The 21,080-nt window shown below is 45.9% G+C and overlaps 1 protein-coding gene across 2 annotated transcripts in view; it reads right to left on the bottom strand.

Annotated features, from left to right (window-relative positions):
• The window catches only part of LOC109315828, a 30,629-nt gene extending 22,735 nt beyond the window's left edge, over window positions 1-7,894 (bottom strand). For both annotated transcript variants that reach the window (XM_019543759.1, XM_019543760.1), the window contains exon 1: window positions 7,601-7,894. In XM_019543759.1, coding sequence (XP_019399304.1) covers window positions 7,601-7,667 — 67 coding nt within the window. In that variant the 5' untranslated portion in view covers window positions 7,668-7,894. The remainder of the gene's footprint in view (window positions 1-7,600) is intronic.
• Between the last annotated feature and the right edge of the window lie 13,186 nt (window positions 7,895-21,080).

Genomic DNA, 21,080 nt, shown 5'->3' with positions numbered 1-21,080 from the left:
ATATATTTATACATATATAGATTTCTCTATATATCTTTATCTATCTATATAGATATCTATAGACAGATATCTATATATTTATATATCTATATCTATCTATCTGTATATGTATATGCATATGCATTTAGAGAAATATTTGTATGTAAGTTTATGGTTATAACTTTTATGTTGTGTTGTATCATTAAACCTGTAAATAGTTAAGTATCACTGGGTGTTCTGGTCTTGGCTTTGGTTTTGCAGGGATAGGAGGTGAGCTGGCCTGCAGCTAAACTGCCCAGCTCCTGCAGCATTCCCATACCCGCTGACACCCCTTCAGCTGAAGGCGGGGTATACTTCGTGTACTACCCAGGTTGCACCTACAAGGCTAGCTCATTAATCTCCTTCAGATCCCTCCTTGAAACAGTCCTTTGCTATGATGCCTACAAAAACCCCCCCTAACAATGGTTGGGCTGCTTGGGGGTTGAGATCACTGTCCCTACTGCTGACTAATATTGTTTTCTTATATTTCTCATTGATGTCCTCCTCTTGGTTCTTACCTTATATTCTGATGGCAAGCTCTTTGGGGAAAACGCTGTCTGGATCTGTGCTTGTCCGGTCTGTGCATGAAAGAAACCCCACGCAATATTGCCATGTAAATACTACTACTATTTCTATTACTACTACTACTACTACTACTATTACTACTACTAATGCAATTCATATAAATGGAAGCCATGGTTTGAATGTCAAGTCTACTTATTGCTTTGGCTTTTGCAATACTAGACTAGTGCTCAATGCAAGTTTTCCCTCTACTCAGAGGCAGGAGGGTGACAATTCAATTGTGTGCTCCTTTTAACCCTCCCAAGTCATGTTCGAGTAAGATAGGGAGGAAGATTGCTCTTGGCATTGCTATGTTTTCATTTGGGTTGCTTGGCCCCTCTCATGCACTAGGGGCTCCTGGCATGGTCATCCCTATCCAAACCATCCCACACACACACACATATCTAGAGTATATTATATATGTGTGTGTGTGTGTGTATGTGTATATTATATATGCATGCACCATATAATTCATATATGAGATGGTGTATTTGTACTGAAAATGATAATATCCCACTATAGAACGGGCCCATCTCTGTGTCTTGAAATAGCTGCTTTCTTTCAATGTATCATTACTTCCTTGCTAAGCTTTTATACTGTAGCTGGCTCCCATGTTTGCTTTTGGCTTTGTTGTTTTGCTGTTGTGCAGCCTATCTCTATATACAAGGATTGCTGTAGGAAGCAATGGTGTTTGCAATAGTTTAAAACTACCTCTCAGTTGGTAGGGGGTTGAACAGGATTTAGACCCAGAGTTGGTCACAATTGGCCGGGCAAGCCTTCAAGTTAGTAAAGAGCTCTGTGAAAAATATCCCTGTCACCTATACCAGTTTATGGTACAAGTTTGCAGCTGGGACATAGGACTGGGAAGGACTATGTCAATAATCTGGTCTAGTCCTGTGCAATTACAGGCAGAGGGAATAAAGGAAAGTCCAAAGGGATGCACAAGAACATCCACTCTGCCCCACCAAAACCCAGCACACCACAAGGCACAATCCCCACCCCTCAATGCTCTGTAACAAACTTATAATCTTTAGCACAAACAAATTTTAAGCCTCAAAAACCACAGTGTGCCACCAGAAAAGAGATGGGGAGATCAAGGGTGCTACCATCAGAGGAAGATCAGAAGTGAACACCTCTGAATGCAACCTTTATTGTCACAGGGTATTTAACTTAAAAGGATCCCCAAATCCTTTACTAACTTCACTGAGTTGTACAAAGTCAGTTGTACTGAGTTGTACACTGAGTTGCATGTGTTTTCCTCCTAATGCATAATTGTCTTTTCTTCATGTACCTAGGATGAAATATGGCAATACCTGAAATGTTTATGGTAACACTAACAACTGGGACCAGTTTAATGAGGCATTTGGGGTATGCAGAACGTATGTACCTACGTTCCAAATTCGGGAGGATATTGAAACCAAAGCCTTTATTTTGGCATAAGTGCCAGGGGTTTTTTAATGGTGAATTTACTTTTCATTGGGAAGATGTTTACTTCAGGGTCTAATACAATGACATATTCTCAGAGGAAAGAGTGACAGCTAAGTATCACTTCCTTCATCGTGTGGGACTGTCCTTCAACGTTTCCCATCCAATTAAGCTGTTCCAAAATGTATAAGTGGTAGAAATCTGATAAGAATGTGGTTTTTGAGTATTTGATAGTAACAGGGCTGGTTTTATACAAGGATACAGACCAAATATTTTTGTCCAGAATAGGTGAACGGGGAAATTTGACATGGGGTATTTTTAGTATTAGGTGAAGACAAAACTATGAGTCATGCCATAGTACGCTAAACTAAGAATTTCCTTTCTCTTGAAGGTGTGTGTCATCAGATTTTACATGGCTCTGACACTAAGTTTATAACTCAGATGCAGAATAGAATCTGTTTTCCAAGTACAAGCTGGACATCAAGGGATGGGGCGGGAAGCTGGCAGTCCTAAAACCCGAGGCAGAAACCATGGGAGAAGATAATGCAGCAGAGATGAAGTGAGGAAAGCCTTTCTTAAGAGGCAGCAAGACCTCAAGGCTGGGTCAAAATCCAGAGTTCCCTTCAAAGCTACCTAAAGCTCATGCCACCCAGAGGTCTGATGCCATCTCTGTGATATTATCAGCTTGCGAGCATGGTCTCCTACAACTAAACCTGACAATGGATGAAGAGAAAGAACTGGTACCATCTACTGGACTGACATGGTAATAAGCTTGCTTCAGACTCTAACCCCTTTTGCTTAAATAGTTTGCATAGAAGAAAAAAAGGGAGCTTTGTAGAAAGTCTGTTTTGTCTTTGCTCCCCACCTCATTCCCCGCAACAAGTTGTTTTGGCTTGGGCTTTATGAATAGAATACTCTTTGTGTCTTATCCAGCATTGTAAGTGGCAGTGGGATGTGAGAAGTGAAGTTTTAGGAACAGATATTCAGTTTGGGGGTGGTTACATTTGCGGTTTGGGTTTAGCATCATGTATGGTAAAGACATAGATAGATAGATAGATAGATAGATAGATAGATAGATAGGGTGTTACAAGAATCTCATAAGAACCAAGTTCCTTCCTCAAGGAGGTTATGGTCTAACTGAGACAAGTCCCATGTAAATGAATGAACCCAGCACAGGAATGAATGCAAACACAGAGCAGCCCTGGATGGGAAGTACTATGCCTGTACTCTGCTTCTTTGAGCATCACCACCCATACTGTCTCTGACTCCAGTCCTCACCCAGGCAGCCAGGCTAGTGGCCAGTGACTGTAAAAGTGATCTTAGGAAGGGATGTTGAAGAAGAGATGGGAAGTATTTGATACAGAGGAGCTTGTTCAAGCAGGGAACTATGTGGGAAAGACGCAATGAAAGAATGTGAGAATTTGTTTTATTTGGTTCTTCTTGGTTTATTCTGCCCTTCTTGCTATTGTGCAAAAGCCAAGGAGAGCATACCTCTTCAAGCTGGCTGCTGAATTGACAAAGGCAGCAGCACAACGGTTTTGAATGTAACGTGTGACAAGAACGTTCCTCTAGTGCGTGCCATCCATAGTTTCAAACAGCCTTGACCACAGTCTCACCCGAATATGTTCAGCTTCGTTGCCAGAAACAAAAGGCCGATCTGAGATGGAAAGTGATTGTGGGCGTGTGCATTCAAGTGCAAATCTTTGGAACAATCTTCCCCGGCTTTGTCTTTTCCTGGGATTTACAATGTCATCTCTTGAGAAATATCACTTTCTGACAAACTTGTGCCCAGCCTATAGGGGGGTATTGAAAACTGAGGAGAACATGTGCCAACCTTAGCTGATAATAGCAAAGTTATGAATGCCAGCATTTTGGTTTTAAAAAGTAAATGTCTGTTGCTGCAGAGGAGTGCAGGTTGTAGCTGCGTTGCTCTGAGGACATAGTCAGACAAGGATCTTTGGGTTAATCCGATATCTTTTATTAGACCAACTCAGATACTCAAATGTCGCTGCAGTGGGCATTGACAGACTTACGCTGACATTACAACAACGGTCACCGCTATAAAATCCTTTGTCAGTGGTCTCTACAGAGAAGCTAGGGACTGAATAGGCATTATTCTCTAGTACTAACCATTTGTGTAATCTGATATAGGTTATAGCATTTTATAAAGGATAGAAGGGAGCAGATTGCCAGCTGTGGTGGACTCACACTAGAAGCAGATGATAAAAGACAGGACCGTAGTGACAAAATTGTATAGGTCATGATAGACCAAGGAGAATTCACTGGCACAGAGAGTAAGGCAGGAAGGGTGCTGGGAAGGAGGAATTGTTGGAAGGGTGTGTAGGAGGGGAGGAAAAATGTGGACAACAAGAATGAAAAGATATTCCCTCCAAGTGTAGAGCTAGAAGGGGGAGAGGAGAGAGGTGAGGGAGAAAGTTCAACAAACCTTGCACAGAGGCAACAGACCATAGCATCTGGGATGAGAAGGAGACCCTGTCATGTTGGTAGATCCGGGGCTGAGGAAGTCTATTGGAGTTATTGGTGGTAGGGAAAAGGGTGCTAGGAGAGAAAATAACAGACCAGGGCAAAGCAAATCTCTTATCTCAAACTGGGGGTAGGTCCTGGAGAGTCCTGGTCTGTAGCATCTTCTGCCTGTCCAGTCTTGCGGGGCAGACATAGCTGTAAGCATTTGCCCTCTACAACTAGGCATCCAGAGGATTGAAATAAGGTGCCTTGTTCTCCAGTGAGCTCACTGACAGTAACATGGATCTGATGGGTAACATCTTGTATGGCATCCTGATGCCCCTAGTGATGTACGCCAACACACACACAGAAGGAGAGCGTATATTTAAATCCATCACAGAATTCAATGAAAATGCAAGAAATTCAGACTTACCATGCTAACTACGGAGAGATGGTGCCCTGCATCTGAAAGCAAGTTCTTTCACTCTGATTTTAATCCCGTCTCATCTTAAGTCATGTATTCATAAAATATATTTCTGCAAGATCAACCCTGAGATTATAAACTTTCTGGGGCACAGACCGTCTTTTTGTTCTTTGTTTGTATAGCACCTTATACAAAGTGTCATGATGAGGGCTTCATGGTCTACTATAATTCAAATAATAAATAATATGGGGGGGAACAAATATGGTCCACTGAACCAGGAGTCTAGGATCAGGGGGGTTTCTTAAAATCTCTGATACGCAGTGAAGCTTTAAATAACTGAATGATGTCTCCATACCATACTTGCCTTATATATAAAGTAGGGAAATGGTGTTTGCCCATGTTTTATAAAGCAGCTAGTTAATTAATAGACGTTGTTGCCATTGGAGGTCGCAGAGGCAGAGAGAATGGACAGGTTTAAAAAGGGATTAGACTAATGTCTGGGGGACAGATCCATTAGTAACGATTAAATTGAACAGTCAGGGATGCAACTTCTGGGATCCCTAAACCAATGACAGTGCATGCCAGGAAAGGTATGACAAGGATCACACTAGACATGCCCTGCTCATATTTCCCTCCTCCACAGCATCTACTGCTGCTGCTGTCAGAGACAGGACTCTGGCCTAAATGGACCATTGCTCTGACCTAGTATGGCACTTCTTATGTTCACTGGGGTGTCTACAGATAAAAAGTGCTGTGTAAGAGCTAAGTATCCTTATTGTCATTCATGGTCCAGCGATACTCATGATTGACAATATGTTTTCTTAGAAAACCTGCTACTATATATGAACTGCATAACACAATCCAAGTTATGCCGCTGAACTGCAAACCTAGGATAGCCGGGAGACTGAAAATAGGGTGTCAGGTATAGTGGAGGCGCAGTGATTACAGGTGCAGTGCTGTAGCAATGAAATTTGGTACCCGAGGCAGAGCCCACAATGGCAGCCCACCCTCACCGCACACACACGCACCCTTCATGCTTGCCCAGAAGTGCCCTTCCCCCATTCCCTCCTCCTCCCCCCCGCAAAATGACTCCTCCATCCCACATCCTGCCCCAGCTGGCACCCAGGGCAGTTGCCCCACTCACCCCCCCCACCCAAACTTGCTACAGCGCTGTAGAGATGTTTTCAATTTTGGCCCAGAATTTGACCGTCCCCTTTTACATCGCTATATCTCATTGCAGGACTCCTTGCTATCCATTACATGTTCCCCATAGGAAAAAAAAAAATCAACAAAGCCAGCAGTGATAGCCCTCACAGGCAAAACCCTAGAATAACAAACCCAAAGGGACATATATTTTGGTAAAAAAACAAGATTTCAGATTCCAGAGCAGATGAAAATAAAGAGAACCACACAAATAAGTTACAAATGTTGTGAGCCTGTGAATTAGGAATTCATCAGAAGTACAAGAAGTGGAAAAGAGGGGTAGCCCCACAGCAGAGATGTGTGTGGAAAAATCAATGAAAGTTAATTAGGCATATATTTAGCTTCATTGCAGAATCCAATTGCAGAATTCAGTACAAAGTGCAACTATTAGACACCCCTCAGTTTTTCCACCCATCTAAGAAATGTTTCTGATAAATGCTGTGCTGTCAGCAAGAGCTTGTGCAATTGTGTCCCAGGGCACAGTAAAACAGAAAATGCTATATGCGGGACTTGACTCATTCCATAACTCATCCCATTTACATATCCCCTGCTGAACATTTCACATTGGTGGTGTCTTAAACAGCATTTAAAAAGAGGCCAGGAGCAGTAGCACTGCATTTTGCTATTAAGATGTCTCTTTTAATAAAACACAAGTCTCTTTATGGGGGTACAGTCACCTGGAGAGGGAGTGGTTTTGTCTGAGCTGACTAGGGAAGCAGTTAGCTTCATTGCATGTGATCCCATGCACTCACAGTGGTCCCAGTACAATTTCATGATCATTTAGCCATGTCTCCATTTCATCTGAGATTGCTCCCCTAGGTCCTAGTCTAGATGATCTTCTTCGCTCCTACCTCTGGCTTTTGGAGTCCTTCAGACCCCTGGAAGGAAATATTGCATGCATTGAACAGGCACTTTTGCATTCAAACCAGTTCAGACTCGGACATAGGATTATATTTCGGACCTATTCCTCACATTCAGCCAATTTCTTAATGCACCTGCCCTCATTAGAAGTCCCACTGTAAACTTACATCAGCGGCTGAAAGATTCATCCCACAATGAATGGGTAGAAATGCTGGCATGAAGGAGCGCATGTTGTATTAATGGCATCTGTAGCAAACCTGGATTATACCATTTCACTACTAACAGGTCCATCAAATGCTCTTGCAGAGATATTGGCATTTTGATTTCTATGTTTAGCTTTCCAAAAGTCTCATGTGAAATGGAAAAAAATTTCCTAAGAGCTTTTAAAGCTAGATGTGTGCCAAATATTCCTTTGATCTGCCTACTATTCCAGCGACGGGTTAGAGGAGCTGTACATTACTCAAAAGATTTCACCTGCTCTGGACCGTCTCCAGCTGCTGGTTTGTGGGCACCCCTGCTCTTTCTATTCACCTCCTTAGAACAGCAGGTTCTTGAACGATTTGCTTTTTCCCTATCATCAGGTGGCGAGACTATCAGTCACCCGTGACCAACCAAGCAATAGCAAAAGTAGCAATGGTCTCTTACCTGCTCCACTTCCAGTCCCCGCTATGGAACCGATTATGACCCACATCAAAAGGAAGGCACACTCCATGTAACTTGTTCAAGTCTTTTCTCCGTAGCACCGAGGGTGAGGAGGAGGGTTTTCAAAGAGTAACAGGCTTTTTGCCGGGTGAATCAGTGATGTCTCCCTTTATTAGCGCATAATAAGAAGGTGTTTTGAAGGTTCAGCTAGGACATTTCTCTCTGGTCAGCAAATCATTGTTTTGCTGGCTAGATCTGCCTGAGAGAATAAAGCTGCTCTCTGTTCAGGTATTACTAACTTTCATCCAGGAAATCATGCTTAAGGCTCTGCGAGACAGAGTTTTGCTGTAGTAGGTAGGAAGTGGTTTGACACTTCAGAGTATGTGACAGTTATTGATACCATCACTGTTTCTCTCCAACTCTGGGGTCAGTAGAGGGGGGTGACATTTTAGCAGCAGGGGTTGGACCCCTGGACCCCAGGCTGGAAAATTTCTATATCATTGAATAGCTACACTGGAAAAGCGAACTCTCTCCAAAGAAATGTCATTGTCTCACTAAGACGGTGTTTGGGTGGTGTCTGGTTTTCCAGCGTGTGATAACAGAGCGTCCCTCTCTCGTGCCATCTATTCCAATCATAAGGAAAACAGTGCTCCAGGAGTTGTTATTGGCTTTTCCCTGGTGTTTTTTTCCTGATAAAAGGGGCACTTTGAAAATATGATTATTTTTTAATGTTAACAACTGAAGGATGACCTTCTAAAGTTCCCTTGATTCAGTCTGAATCAATATTAGTTGAAATGGGCTTGGTCGTTTGGGAAAGGGGATGTGTTTTCCCATTCCTAGAGTATTTTCCACCCTCCTGGCAATGCCGACATGAAAATAACTTATTACAAAGTGAGTGGGGATGAGGGAGAGATGCTGAAGTCAACAGAGAAATGGGTTGTAGGTAGGGTAACCATATGTCCCAGTTTAGCAGGGACAGTCCCAGGTTTCAGAAGCTGGTACCAGCTGGCTGTGGAGCATTATAACGGGTGTCCTGGAAGAGCAGGGGCATGGGGTGCAGTCTGATTGGGAGTGGGAGTGGTGCAGAGCACCTTGCAGGCACGCAGCTCTGCCCCTGCCAACTTGTGAGAGCACCTGGGCGGGGAGGGTTGTAGCGTCCCGGATTTCCCAGACGGTGTCCCAGATTTCCAGGATTTCCATCATAGCTAAGTACAGACAGTCAAAAAGCCCGAGGCCAAATCGATTCAGTCTAGGCAGCATCCTCTAAACTGCATAGGTTGAACTGATAACCAGTTTTCAATTGGGAAAGGCAGGGGGAGGCCTGCACTGACCCAAGCCAGTAGGCGCTGGACATTACAGCACGTCTCCCAGCCCAGCCAAGTATCCTGGATTGTCTCCCCAGTACATGCCCCCTCAACCCCACCCCCTTCCCCTGCCCAGCAGGGGGTTTTAGTAGCTCCCTGCCTTGTCCCCCAGCCCAGGCAGCCCTGGGCAGCAACAGGACTCCCTCTCCCCCTTCCCAGCTGCTGCCCCCGGAGGGAGGGAGAAGGAGTCCTCCCAGCCGGGTGCCCACCCATGCAGCCCAGCATGGAGGCACCGGGGAGCCCCTGCCTTAGGGGGCTTCCCCCCACCCCAGCCCAGATTCCCCCAGCCCCGGGCAGCCCCAGGGAGCTGAGGGCAATCTTCCCCTCCCGCACCCCAGACCTGCTTGCCTTATTTGCTGCAAGGCCCAGGGGTAGCCCCAGGATGCTGAGGGCAATCTTCCCCTCCCGCACCCCAGATCTGCTTGCCTTATTTGCTGCAAGGCCCAGGGGTAGCCCCAGGGAGCAGAGGGAAATTCTTCTGCTCCTCTGCAAAAGGTTTTGCCTCAGACTCACAGCAGCTCAAGCAAAACTGGCTGCAGAGAGGCAGGAGGATTTCCCTTTTCCCTCCACTTTCTGGGGCTGCCCAGGTCTGCCCCTGAGACTAGCAGGGGATAAGGCAAGCGGCTGTGGGGTTTGGGAGAGACAGAACTCCTGTATGCTCCCTGGGGCTGCCTGGGGCTGAGGACCCTGGGCTGGGGTGATGGGAAGCCCCGCAAAGTAGGGGCTCCATGGTGCACCCATGCCCGGCTGCATGGGAGGCACCCAACCAGGAGGACTTCTTCTCCCTGTCTCCTGGAGGAGAAACTGGAGCAATCAGGAGCTGGGAAGGGGGAAGACAGGAGGTCTGCTGAGGGTCAAAAAGTCTGCACAACGGGGGTTTTCCCTCTCCCCATGGGCTGTGTAGACCCTGGATAGGGGGTCTGGGGGTCTGTGCCCATTTCCCTCCATCCCACTGGGCCGATGGACTCAGGCAGGAAGCAGGCTAGGGAGGAGAAGGGCAAGGCAGTCCCTATTCCACTAGAGCAGACAGCATAGCTCAGGGCTGCAAAGCATGCTGGGATGCTGGGGGACTGTGAGTTAACTTGAACCAGGAAGGGGTCTGGGACAGAATTCTGTAAACTGGTTTTACCTAAATCAGTTAAGTCTGATACTACACCCAACCAGGTTTATCTTAAGCCAGTTTGGGCCATTTTGAAAGTAGCGTGTGCGTGCTGAACTTCTGTTCTGTTACAGGTTTAACCCAGTTTCTGATCACTTAAACCAGTTTATGTGTAACTTCTGTCCCTGGCCTACATGGTCAACCTAGTTATTGTTCACAGTAAGATTCAATTTTTGTATGGTTAGAAAGAATGAATCAATGATCAGTTGATCCTTTAATGACTGGCTAAGCAATTGCTATAGTCTACTGTAGAGTCCAAGGTGTCACAGGCTGTTTAGGACCACCTGTACCACTGATGTACCGAGACCCATCTATAACACATCCAACCCCTTTCTGTCACACTGTTATAACATCAACTGGTCTTTTACTAACGGTTTGTAAATGAATCCCCAATACAAAGTATGACTGAGAAATGTCTGTGACACATTTTAAATGTTCCCCTAATAGTCAACTTTGGCATCTACTGACACAAGTTTCTGTAATGAAACATAATTATGGTCAACCTTCTCACCCTCATTGCCAAGGAGAGCCTGTGGCAGTCTGGTGAAATGTAGTTGTGGATAACACAGAGCTACCATCATGGGATGGACTAGCTAACAATTAATTAATGTACTAATAATATCTCACAAGACCACTCCAGCACATACCAGCTAATTTATTATTTAGGACTATCAAAGACTACAAGCAGTCAGTGACATCAGGCCTATATTATCCACACTGAAGCTATTCAAAATGCAGCAAGGTCAGCAAAATCCTTTTGTTTACAACTTCTTCTCCTATCACTTCATCTCATTCACTTGTGCTTATCTTGAAAGGGAAAATATTCCAGAAGTACCACAAAGCCAGGCATATAAATAATTCTTACTGATAACTCACTGGCTTTCTTAAGCGAGAAAACAGGAAAATACAAGATATGCACAAGTCATATAATTTAGTTGAGAGGGAGGGAAAAAACCCTTAGTAGACAGTTTGCAAAACAGCCAATTAGTTATAAAAAGCTTGGCTAAGCACCTATCCTGCCTAAAAAAGCAGGCTAGTTTGGTCAGTTATTTATTTAATATAGTGCTAGAAAAGCCTTCTCCTATTAAGCATGCAAGGTAGACCAGATGTCCAAATAATAGCATTCATCAGCAGAGAGATCCCTTTTCGTGACAGCTCCTACATAGCGTGAGAAATCGTTGTTTGTCAGACTTTAGAGAAGCACGGTTTTGCTCCATCAGGGACTTACATTCCAAGGCCCTACAACAGTCATGGGTAAAACCACACGTAATGGCAAGGAGAGCAAACAGAGCTTGTAAAGCCTGGTATGGCAGGTAGAAGACACCTGCCTGCCCCTTGCTCTACATGTCTCTTCCAAGACTGAATTGTAATAACTGGCACTGGCCACTTTCCACCGAAGCACTCCCAGATGGAAGAGTATAAATCAGCCGATTTGGAAGTTCCCTGGGACTGATTAGTGATGCTGCGCTGCTTTTTGGCAGGACTTTTGAATAAGACCTCCTGGTCCCTGCAGCTATCCCCGTTAGGACCAGGCTTCTCTGCTTTCTTACACTCTGCTGCTTTCTTAGTTTGTCTCTTCTTTTATTCCTTGGCTTTCCCTGCATGTGGCTTGCAGGGCCATGAGAACTCCTCCTTGTTGCTTGCATTCATCCTTTTCCAAAGGCCTGCATTGCTGCATCCTCCTTCTGGAGAAATGCCGTTTGGACGTCTCTCCCACGTGCTCGGTGATGAGGTAGCTGTCTGTATGTTTTGATAACACCCTAAAGCACTACCTACCTACAAAATGCTCCATGCCACACACGTCTCCTGCAAGGAGAGGCTGAGCAAACAAACACAGGGCAACAGGGCGATCCTGTTGCTCAACTCACGACTGGAAGATGCTCAAGTCTTGATGCAAGGGAGAACTTGGGCACCTCAAGTAGGACTTAGGTCCTGCTGGCTCTAGTTTCATGGCTCCTCCTCATGTGCCTGCTTTTCTATTTACCAGACAACGGGCAATGGATAAAATATATAAACAGTCCTGTGGGATTGGACTCCAAGCTGCCCTTTTTATCCTTGGGCTAGAGCCATGCTCAGCATTGCACTCTCTCTTTCTCTATCTGGGTGTCCATGAATCTTGTGTTTTTTCCTGCTCAGCAGTACAGCTTCAGAAAGAGTAGACTGGGCCTCTATCCCAGACTTGACTCCCCCTAGTCTGGTGGCTGGGGCACCTTCCTGGGAGGTCATCCCCCGGGTGAGTGCTCCACTCACTAGCTTGTTATATGAAAGATGGGAAGCACCAGCCTTGTCCCTGCCTGTAAGTGCCTAAGTGTTGGAGGGGAATTTGGTCAATGGACCTTGGTCTTACGTGGGCATCCAACCCAGTACTGCAGGAAGGTACCTAAAAATCCCAGAGAGGGGTGGGCTTTCAGACATACTCCTCTTATTGACTGGCTTAGGAATTTCCCTGCTGCTCTTCCTCCAGTAAATTGCTGCCTCTGATGAATCTCATTCTGCAGTGCCCAGCTGCCCCCATGCACTGTGCAGGGAACTGGGGTACCTAAAGCGGGGCCGTGGTTTCCAGGGCAGGGACCTACAAGATGCAGCAATGCCAAGCATTGCTATGCCAAAGTTCGTATGTGGATCTGGCTCCCACACAGGACAGTGATGAGCGTGGCTTGAGGACACACCTAGAAGCGTTTGAGTATTATTCACTTCCTAGCCGAAGAGCAACAAGAGCAGCTTTAGGAGTGTGTGTTAACATCCCGAAATGACCTCGGCGATTTTGAGCATTTACCCAAAGGCTGAGGAATCTATGCTCATGTAGGCTGATCACATCTGTGCTGAAGGAAAAATGCATTTGATTGCAATGAGGAAAAGCCTCATAGAGACACCATTGAGAAAAAAGAATTATTATTATTTTTACATCCAACCTCGGCTCTCACATCTCTCTGGCCAGATGCTGTTTTAACTCCAGGGAATGAGTGATCTAAGTCATGGCCAGAGACCAAAGAACCTCTCCTGAAGTCCTTCGGTATTTTCCTCATTGCTAGCACCGTTGCAGATTCCCCGCTTTACCTGTCAGCTCATCCCGAGAGACTCTGAAAACAGGACATCTTGGGTTTACTGCAGAGGCAGACTCTGGTAGGGGCTGCATGTCTCTTCTTTTACACTGCTCCAGTCCTCTTCTCCAGCTGTACCAGCTCCTAGCACAGCTTTCCTGTGATCCTGGAGATCTTTGCCCCATTCGAAATGGATGGACGTGGATTCTGGCAAGTGAGCTGGGAACTCCCATCACCTGCTTTCTTGCTTTGAGGATCTTCCAAGAAGCCACAGGGGAGACATGGGACAGAACGATCAGAGCCCGGGATTGCACAGGATATATCGTATATTGATCTATATTGTCCTATATCGCTGTGATAGTGGAAGCAACAGAGCCCTCAAGTGGTGGGACATTGCAAAAGTTTGCATGAGCGGCTGCCTTCTTACTTTCACCTGTAGCAAAAGACAGCCAGGAGCTCAACCCGCTCTGAAGAAAGGCCGCGTTTTCTTTTGGTACAGTTCTGAGAGGAGAGGAAAGTATGACACAGCCAAAGCCAGGTGTGAGGACGGTTTCTGTCCCCTGTGAGAAAAGAGTTTCTATAAAAGTGTGTTTTTAACCCAGGGTCTTTACTACAGTTGCCACAGAACAAAACAGAACAAACCTCAGAGCACACAGTCTCAAAAGGTGGAGTATCCTCAGCAACAACTGGGCTCAAAATAGACAGTTTTCTCCCGCATCTTGCTGCTGTGCTGCGTGACATCCTGGGAGTCTCTTCCAGTCATTCCTGTACAAAAAGTGGGACCCCTTCATATCTCTGATGCTTTTATCTAAGGTAGCTTTCCACCAGCTCTGTTGCTCCTCATGCCTGTCCCTGTTCCCTTCTGCAAGGGAGGTGAATTTTGTTTTAAAAACCCTAGATTCCTCCCCCTTTTCCCCCAACATGCTCAGTGGCTTGCTACGAAACGTGGGAAATCACTCAAATAGCTGACTTCTCAGGTTGGTTTCCAAGTGGCTTGTTCCTCCACTCTGGGCGCAACTAAACATGCACATTTACTGCACAGTAACCGAAATTACTGTGCAGCACAGGCACGCATCTACATGTGCACACCCATACTGTGCAATAAATATGGTGAGTTATCCTGACTTGAGCATAAATTTGATACCTGCATTATGCAGGTATCAAATTTACATCTAGTTAGATACTACACAGTAACACATGTAGAGGTGCCTTACTGGGCAGTTACACAGTGTGCATGGACTGACTTGGGACTATATTTACTGCACAGTACAGGTATGCATGTGTAGATGCATATCTGTACTGCACAGTAATTTCACTTACTGCATAGTAAATGTGCATGTTTAGTAATTTTGGTTACTGTACAGTAATACTGTGTGCTCCCTACCACAGCCCTGGGCCAGGCTAGACCTACCCTGTCTCTGTAACTGGATGCAGTGAAGGAATCCTTTCTTTAGCCCTCTAGTTCAATCCTGATTTGATCACGCCAAGGGTGATGCTGTCTTCTCTATGAAAATCTTGAAGACTGTCAATGAGGGCATGAAAGGAATGAAATTTTACTTCATTGACTAAAGGCTTCTTAACTGAAAGTACAATTTTTTTGTAATGATGAGGGTATCTACTTATTTGAACATCTTACCTAGGTAGATGCTCAGACATTATAAATTTTAAGTTCAGATTGGATGTGTTTTGTCTAATAGAAACGCTTTTGTACAAACAAGAATTAAAAATCCTTTGTAGGAGGTAACTGCAACCGCAGAATCAAAAAAATCAAAGGAAAATAGGGCTAGGCAAGACCTCTGGATCTTGCTTAAGTAGGATCATCCCTGTCTAAACCATCCCAGCTAAGTGTTTGTCCAACCTGAACTTGAAAACTGCAGTGATAGAGTATCCACAACTGCTCTAGGTAATCTGATCCAGTGGCAAACCACCCACTAATAGAGGCATTATGTTAGGATTAATTTACTAAAAGATTAATCTTCCTCTCTTGAACCAGTCCTGGGGCAGATGATTTACTCAGAGTGGGCACGTCTACACGTGGCCATATGGCACATTTGTTACTGTGCCATCATTTAGTACTTCCGTTTGGAAGTACTAAAAGATGGCGCAGTAATAGCCTGCCCTGTGCCATGCCAGCCATGCGTGGTTATTTTTGGCTGTTATGTTGCCGTTGCAACATGCTATAATAAGGGAGCGCATTGCTACAGCGATGTTGCAGCGATGTCACAGTTGTTGCCAATGGATGCTATGGTGCCATAGCGCATCGCGACCATGCCATAGTGTCTTGTGTAGGCATGCCCATTATTACCCATTGGGTTTCATGATGTTCGTGTCAGATTTTCTGGGCCCCTTTATAAGCATCTGGTGCAACGTTTGAATGTGTGCTAATACAAGAGGAATGCATTTTCTTCTGGATGTGTATAATGCCTTGCTATTTATTGTCCTAACTTTAAACACTACGTGGCTTTGCCACCTGTTTAGGAGTTCTCCCACATTTAGTCATGTCTGGCAAGACTCCACTGATCTCCTGGTCCTATGAAACTGCCTCCCATGCTTTCTTTGTTCCTTCAGTATAGAGACTTAAGCATTTTGGTCTCTTAAGAGCAGGAAGTTGGATGGTGGGATTTCTTTAGTAACAGCTCATATTCACTCATCCACATCTCCTGAGAATTAGGAGTAATGTTTCAATAACTTCATTTTTCCTCTGGTCCCGGCTTCTCAACAAAATTTGGGGCACCCCTTCCTGTTGAGGAACTCTTTGCTTCCTTCCCATAAAGGAAGTTGAATTCAACGGAAGGTGAATGTTCTCCAAGGTGCTGGGAGCCTGGAAGTTTGCCTCTGGATGAGGCTGACTGACTTACACCTCAAAGGCCCAACAGGCATGAAAAATTAATGGCACCTCAGCCTTATCTTATGCTAGGAATCGTAAGAAGGAAATATCCAACTTAGCTGTGCTCAGAGCTTCAACAGCTGGGGCCTGGAAGAAGGCAACCACACACAAAGATAAAAAGACAGAGTGGCTAACAAGCATTTATTTATCGTATCGGAGATCTTTCCTTATCTTAACTGACAGTTACTCCTCCTACAGAGAGAGAGAGAGTGAGAAAGAGAGACTTTCCTTAGAGGTTTATAGATGGCATCTGGTGCCATTTCACCATCTGGAATAATAAAAATTAGGGAGTTTGGGGAGGTGGGGAGTTAGTATATTTGCTGAGGGCTGTAGAAAAAGGCTGCTTTTTAAACCTGTTGTCTTCAGGTCTGTCAGATCTAAGTCAGGGTGCTGCCTGTTCTGAAGAAGCTGGCCCTGGTTGTGGCTAGCTCCTTGGCAGGGAAGCAAAAACCATGGTTTTAAACCCAATGCCATTTTTATTTCCTTGCCAGTGGGCAGCAAGCCGCAGGGCCAGCAGGACCACTGAGCTAATCAGCAGTGGGCAAACAAAAATGGTGACAAGTTTAAAGTTGTGGCTTTTACTTCCCAGCCGAGGAGCAAGCTTCAAATGCAGCCCCCCTCCCCCCCAGTAATCAGGAGGGTGTGCATGGAGTCTGCAAAATTAAAGGTGCTGCCATGCATATGGCCAGGAGCACAGTGGACAGCCAGGGCCCTACAGGTAAGTCTGTGGGATGGACGGGGAATGGTAGAGGACATATCGAGGTCCCCATGGTGAGGGAGGGGCTGGGGCTGGGGTGGGGGCAGGGACAGGTGCTGCCCATCCAGAATTGCAACCCTGGGGCTGGGAGCAGGATGGAGCTATGGGCGGCTCATCTGGGGAGAAGGTGGGGGTGGGGAGAGGGGGGAAGCTCCCTACCATTGAACATATCCCTGGGGGAGGCAGGGGGGGTATGTGCCCGCCCAGATTTGTGTGTGGAGGTAAGGTGGGCTTCCTGCTGTGGGCTCAGGGCCAAGGGCTGCACCAGCCTCTTCCTGGTGAGGAAATTTTGGGGTGGCTACAGCCCCCCAAGTCTCCCCTGCTCTGCTGCCTTTCCCTTTGGAGCACCGCATGGAGTGCCCCAAGCAGGGGCAGCGCTGGGTGGGGGCAGGGCTGTAGCCACCCCAAAATTTCCTGTAGCCACCCCATAGTCACCACTCCCATCACTGCCACTGCTGCCACCTGCCCTGCACAGCTGAGCCTACCCCAAGCCCAGCCCTTGCCCAGCACGCCTGCCGGGAAGAAGCCAGTGCAGCCACTGGCCCTGGAGCCCGCAGCAGGCAGCCTGGCTCTGCCTGTGCAAAAATCCAGGGTGCACGTAACCCCATGCCTGCCCTGAGGGTGCGGGCAACGATGGGGAGCCACCCCTCTTCCCACTCCCATGTGTCCCTTGGATGAGCTGCCTGCAGCTGCCTCCCATTTCCCACCCCAGGGTTGCATTCGCCACCCTGGCTGGGCAGCACATGCCCCTGCCCTGCCCCACTCCCTCCTTCACTGTGGAGGCCTCCATCTCCCCCCCTACACCCCTTCTCTTCCCCACGCCCCTTCTCCACAACAGACTTACTGGCAGGACGCTGCTCTCCAAGCTGCCTGGCTGCATTCTGGGCTGTGTGCGTGCAGCATTTATCGGTGACATTAATCTGCTGCACAGGCCAAAAAAACCCGATAGCTGATAATGTTAATTTTCCTTTTATCAGTGCAGCTCCAATATAAGACTGATGTATTGGTGCACCTCTAGAGGGGTCCCCCAATTTTGTGTTTGCCCAGGGGCCCGATAAATCTTAATCCACCTCTGGGTTTCCTGCAAGAGCCACTTAGGACCAGATGTGTTAAATAAAGGCTCATGTTACACAATACTCATTGTTTGGGACTCAGGCACTGAATGAAATAGGCTTTTGTCAGACTCCTTGGCTCTGATGTCTGTAGGATGCAATGTATTTTCATTGGAACACTGCACTTTTCCCAGTCACCTTTAGCATGAAAAAACACCCTGGCTGCTTAAGTACTAGAGCTACTTAAATGTCACAGTCTAGTTTCATAGTTTCATAGTTGGTTGGGTTGGAAGGGACCTGAGCAGATCATCGAGTCTGACCTCCTGCCATGGCAGGAAAGAGTACCGGGGTCAAACGACCCCAGCAAGGTGTATGCAACCTATTGTTGTTTGATAGAAAAGAGAGGAGCAATATGCATCCAGATCTTCCAATTAAATTGTTCCATTGACGTTTCCATTTGAAATAAAACTAAGCAGTACTGAATTTTACATAAGACGCTCTTTTGTTTAGCTTATGGTGCTGTAACCTAAAAGCAAGCAGGCTGATCACTCGAGATGACAGAGATAAACGTCAGATAGTTCGCGCCCTGTGCCAAATAGTTCGTAAACCAGCTTTCTTAATGTGGTCCTCCATATCTCATCATTTGGATATGAGTCACTCTTCAGCTGAATGGAGTGTAACTTCGAGGGCATCTCCCAGAACAATCGAACACTGTTAGCATGAGCAGGCTGCTTGAAAGTCTGTCTTGTGTTAATACTAATGGGGAGCTTTCATTATGGTTCTGTTGGGCTGGGGGAGCAAGACGTGGGCCACTGTACCTTTTAGGTCCTCTGGCATAAGCCATTTGGAACCTGCTGTGTTCAGAAGTTCGTTTTTCACGTGCCGAGGAATTAGATGTCAGACCCCAAAACAAACAGACTTGTCTGACTCCTTGGTTCTGAGTAATTTCTGAACAAGACAATGGCCCCATGATGAAGGCAGAGTTGAATTTTGCAGCTAAGTATTGAATTCCCTTTTCAAGTTTTGCTTTTCTTTACCAATGCACTGAAGGGACCATGAGCAAACCTATAACTAAATGCATTTAACAGATTTAAGTGAACAGGATAAGAAGTGGTGCCTGGATGAGCAGCAACACTACAGCCAAGACCAGTCTCTTCTGGGGCAGTCACTTGGCTCAGTACCTCCTAGCACAGGAGAGTTGGAGCATCTCAACGCAAAGGTCACCAGAGTTTTCTTTTAATCTGTTTTAACATGGGCAAAACAGCCTATATACATTTCCCTCCTATCATTCTTGGAAATGGCTGAACTGTTTTAACTGAAATTTCCATCTCCCCCACCACTTCCACCAAAAGAAAAAAGTACCAGCCTGAGGTAGACATCTGGCAGGAAAGCATTTGGCCTAAATGGATAAAGTGTGATGAAGCTGCATACTTTATAGTATCTGGCAACCAAGCTCACTGTATGCACCAAGGGATTCTTGCAGCTCTCTATTTCCCCCTCAAAACCACACTCCTACCCCATCTTTAGGGGTCCCACCCTCCCAGTGCCAGGGACTCTGCCAGCCCCTTCTACCCTTCCCTCTGTCCAGGGTTGTCCCTTCTCCTCCTGCAGGGATTCTCTGTACTGCCTCATTTTCTTTCTTCCCAACCCTCAGTACCAGGGTCCCTCGCTCTCCAGCATCATAAAATCATAGAAAATGAGGGCTGGAAGGGACCATAGGAGGTCATCTAGTCCAACCCCCTGCTCAAAGCAGGGCGAGATCCAGTGCTGCATTTTTTCCCTTTGACCCCAACATCATTATTTCATTTCTTTCTATCTGAGGGATGAGATATCCTTGGTGTCAATGTGTTAAACTATTGGGACATGAGGCAGAGAAGAGATGGGGGTTAGTTATGCTGGAAAATATTAAGGGCCGCCATTGGTTAGGTTCTTTGATTTAGAAACAATTACGGACCTGGTTGAAGAGGTGGAATTTGCTAAGCAGATCCCAGGACCTTCCCGTGTTCCTGTTTGCACCTTCTGGTGTTGTAATTTTCAGAAAACTCAAACAGTTGAAAACAAGACAACATTCAGAATAAACCATGCCCGTAGATGCTATTTCAATAAGTTCCACTTGGGTACCTTAGCTCCTGCACATAAATGCTTTTTCCTCCTTGGATCTTATTTCCAGAGCTGATTGTTTCCGTCTTCAAAGTATGGCTTAAAACAGGGTTGACCATCCTGTGGCATGTGTGCCGCAAGTGGCATGGGCAGCCTTTGTGTGGGGCATATGGCAGGGGAGTAAGGAACACAGTGGGCATGTCTACATGTTCATTAATGTGCCTTAGATACTGCTCATTTAGTTTAGTAGTTGCTTAATAAAGTACTAACTAAATGTGAGTTACTGCGCAGTAACACTGGCGCATGGTTATTTACTGACACTTACTGCACATTAGCCTAATAACACTGCACAGTAGGCTATTAGCACGGTTTGTGCTGCAATGTGCTACTGTGCAGTGTTATTAGGCTAATGTGCAGTAAGTGTCTCATGTATACGTGCCCAGTGATAGATAGGGCAGAGAGAAGAAAAAAGAGCAGTGGATCAGGCAGGGAAATGGGATTGGAGCAGCACTCGGGGAAGCTTACCTTGTAGCATGCCTACCAAAAAGGCTGGTCTCTCACTGGCCTAAAATGTTCTTGGAGAACTATATAGCTTGAAAACAATTGCAGCATCATTATTTTCTTTTCCAGACATGTCAGCAAACACAGGACAAAGCTCCTTTTACTTTGCATTTCAGTCCAGGTTTCATAGCTGACTAGTTATCTCAGTTTCTGGTGGAGAAGGAAAACTTCTGTCCCTACAAAGTCTGTGACTCAGCCGTGGTAGGAGAAACATCTCTTAGTCTTCCATTGATCAGCTGCTGAATCTACAAAGCTGTCTTCAATTTTTATATTTACGTGTTATCCTTGCTGCACTCAGCTGCCGGGTTATGACTGTGTAAGACATATGAACCTGCCCCCATTGGTGACTGCCACAAACTCTGAAGTATAGGATTTCCAGGTGCCCCGCAATGGAGAATGAGCTTCCTTTCAGCCCCGCCATGAGGATACCATATATTCAAATCTACCTACAACACGCTCAGATTACTACACCCAGACCCCTATCCAATTGGACTACCCTTTCCATAAATGTAATAGGCTCCATCTTGAAACCTGGAAGCAAAGGAAATACTAAACACCCTCC

This window comes from Crocodylus porosus, unplaced genomic scaffold, assembly GCF_001723895.1.
Source record: "Crocodylus porosus isolate Cpor-Errol unplaced genomic scaffold, CroPor_comp1, whole genome shotgun sequence".
Lineage (NCBI taxonomy): Eukaryota > Metazoa > Chordata > Crocodylia > Crocodylidae > Crocodylus > Crocodylus porosus.
This window is presented reverse-complemented; position numbering and strand designations above follow the sequence as displayed.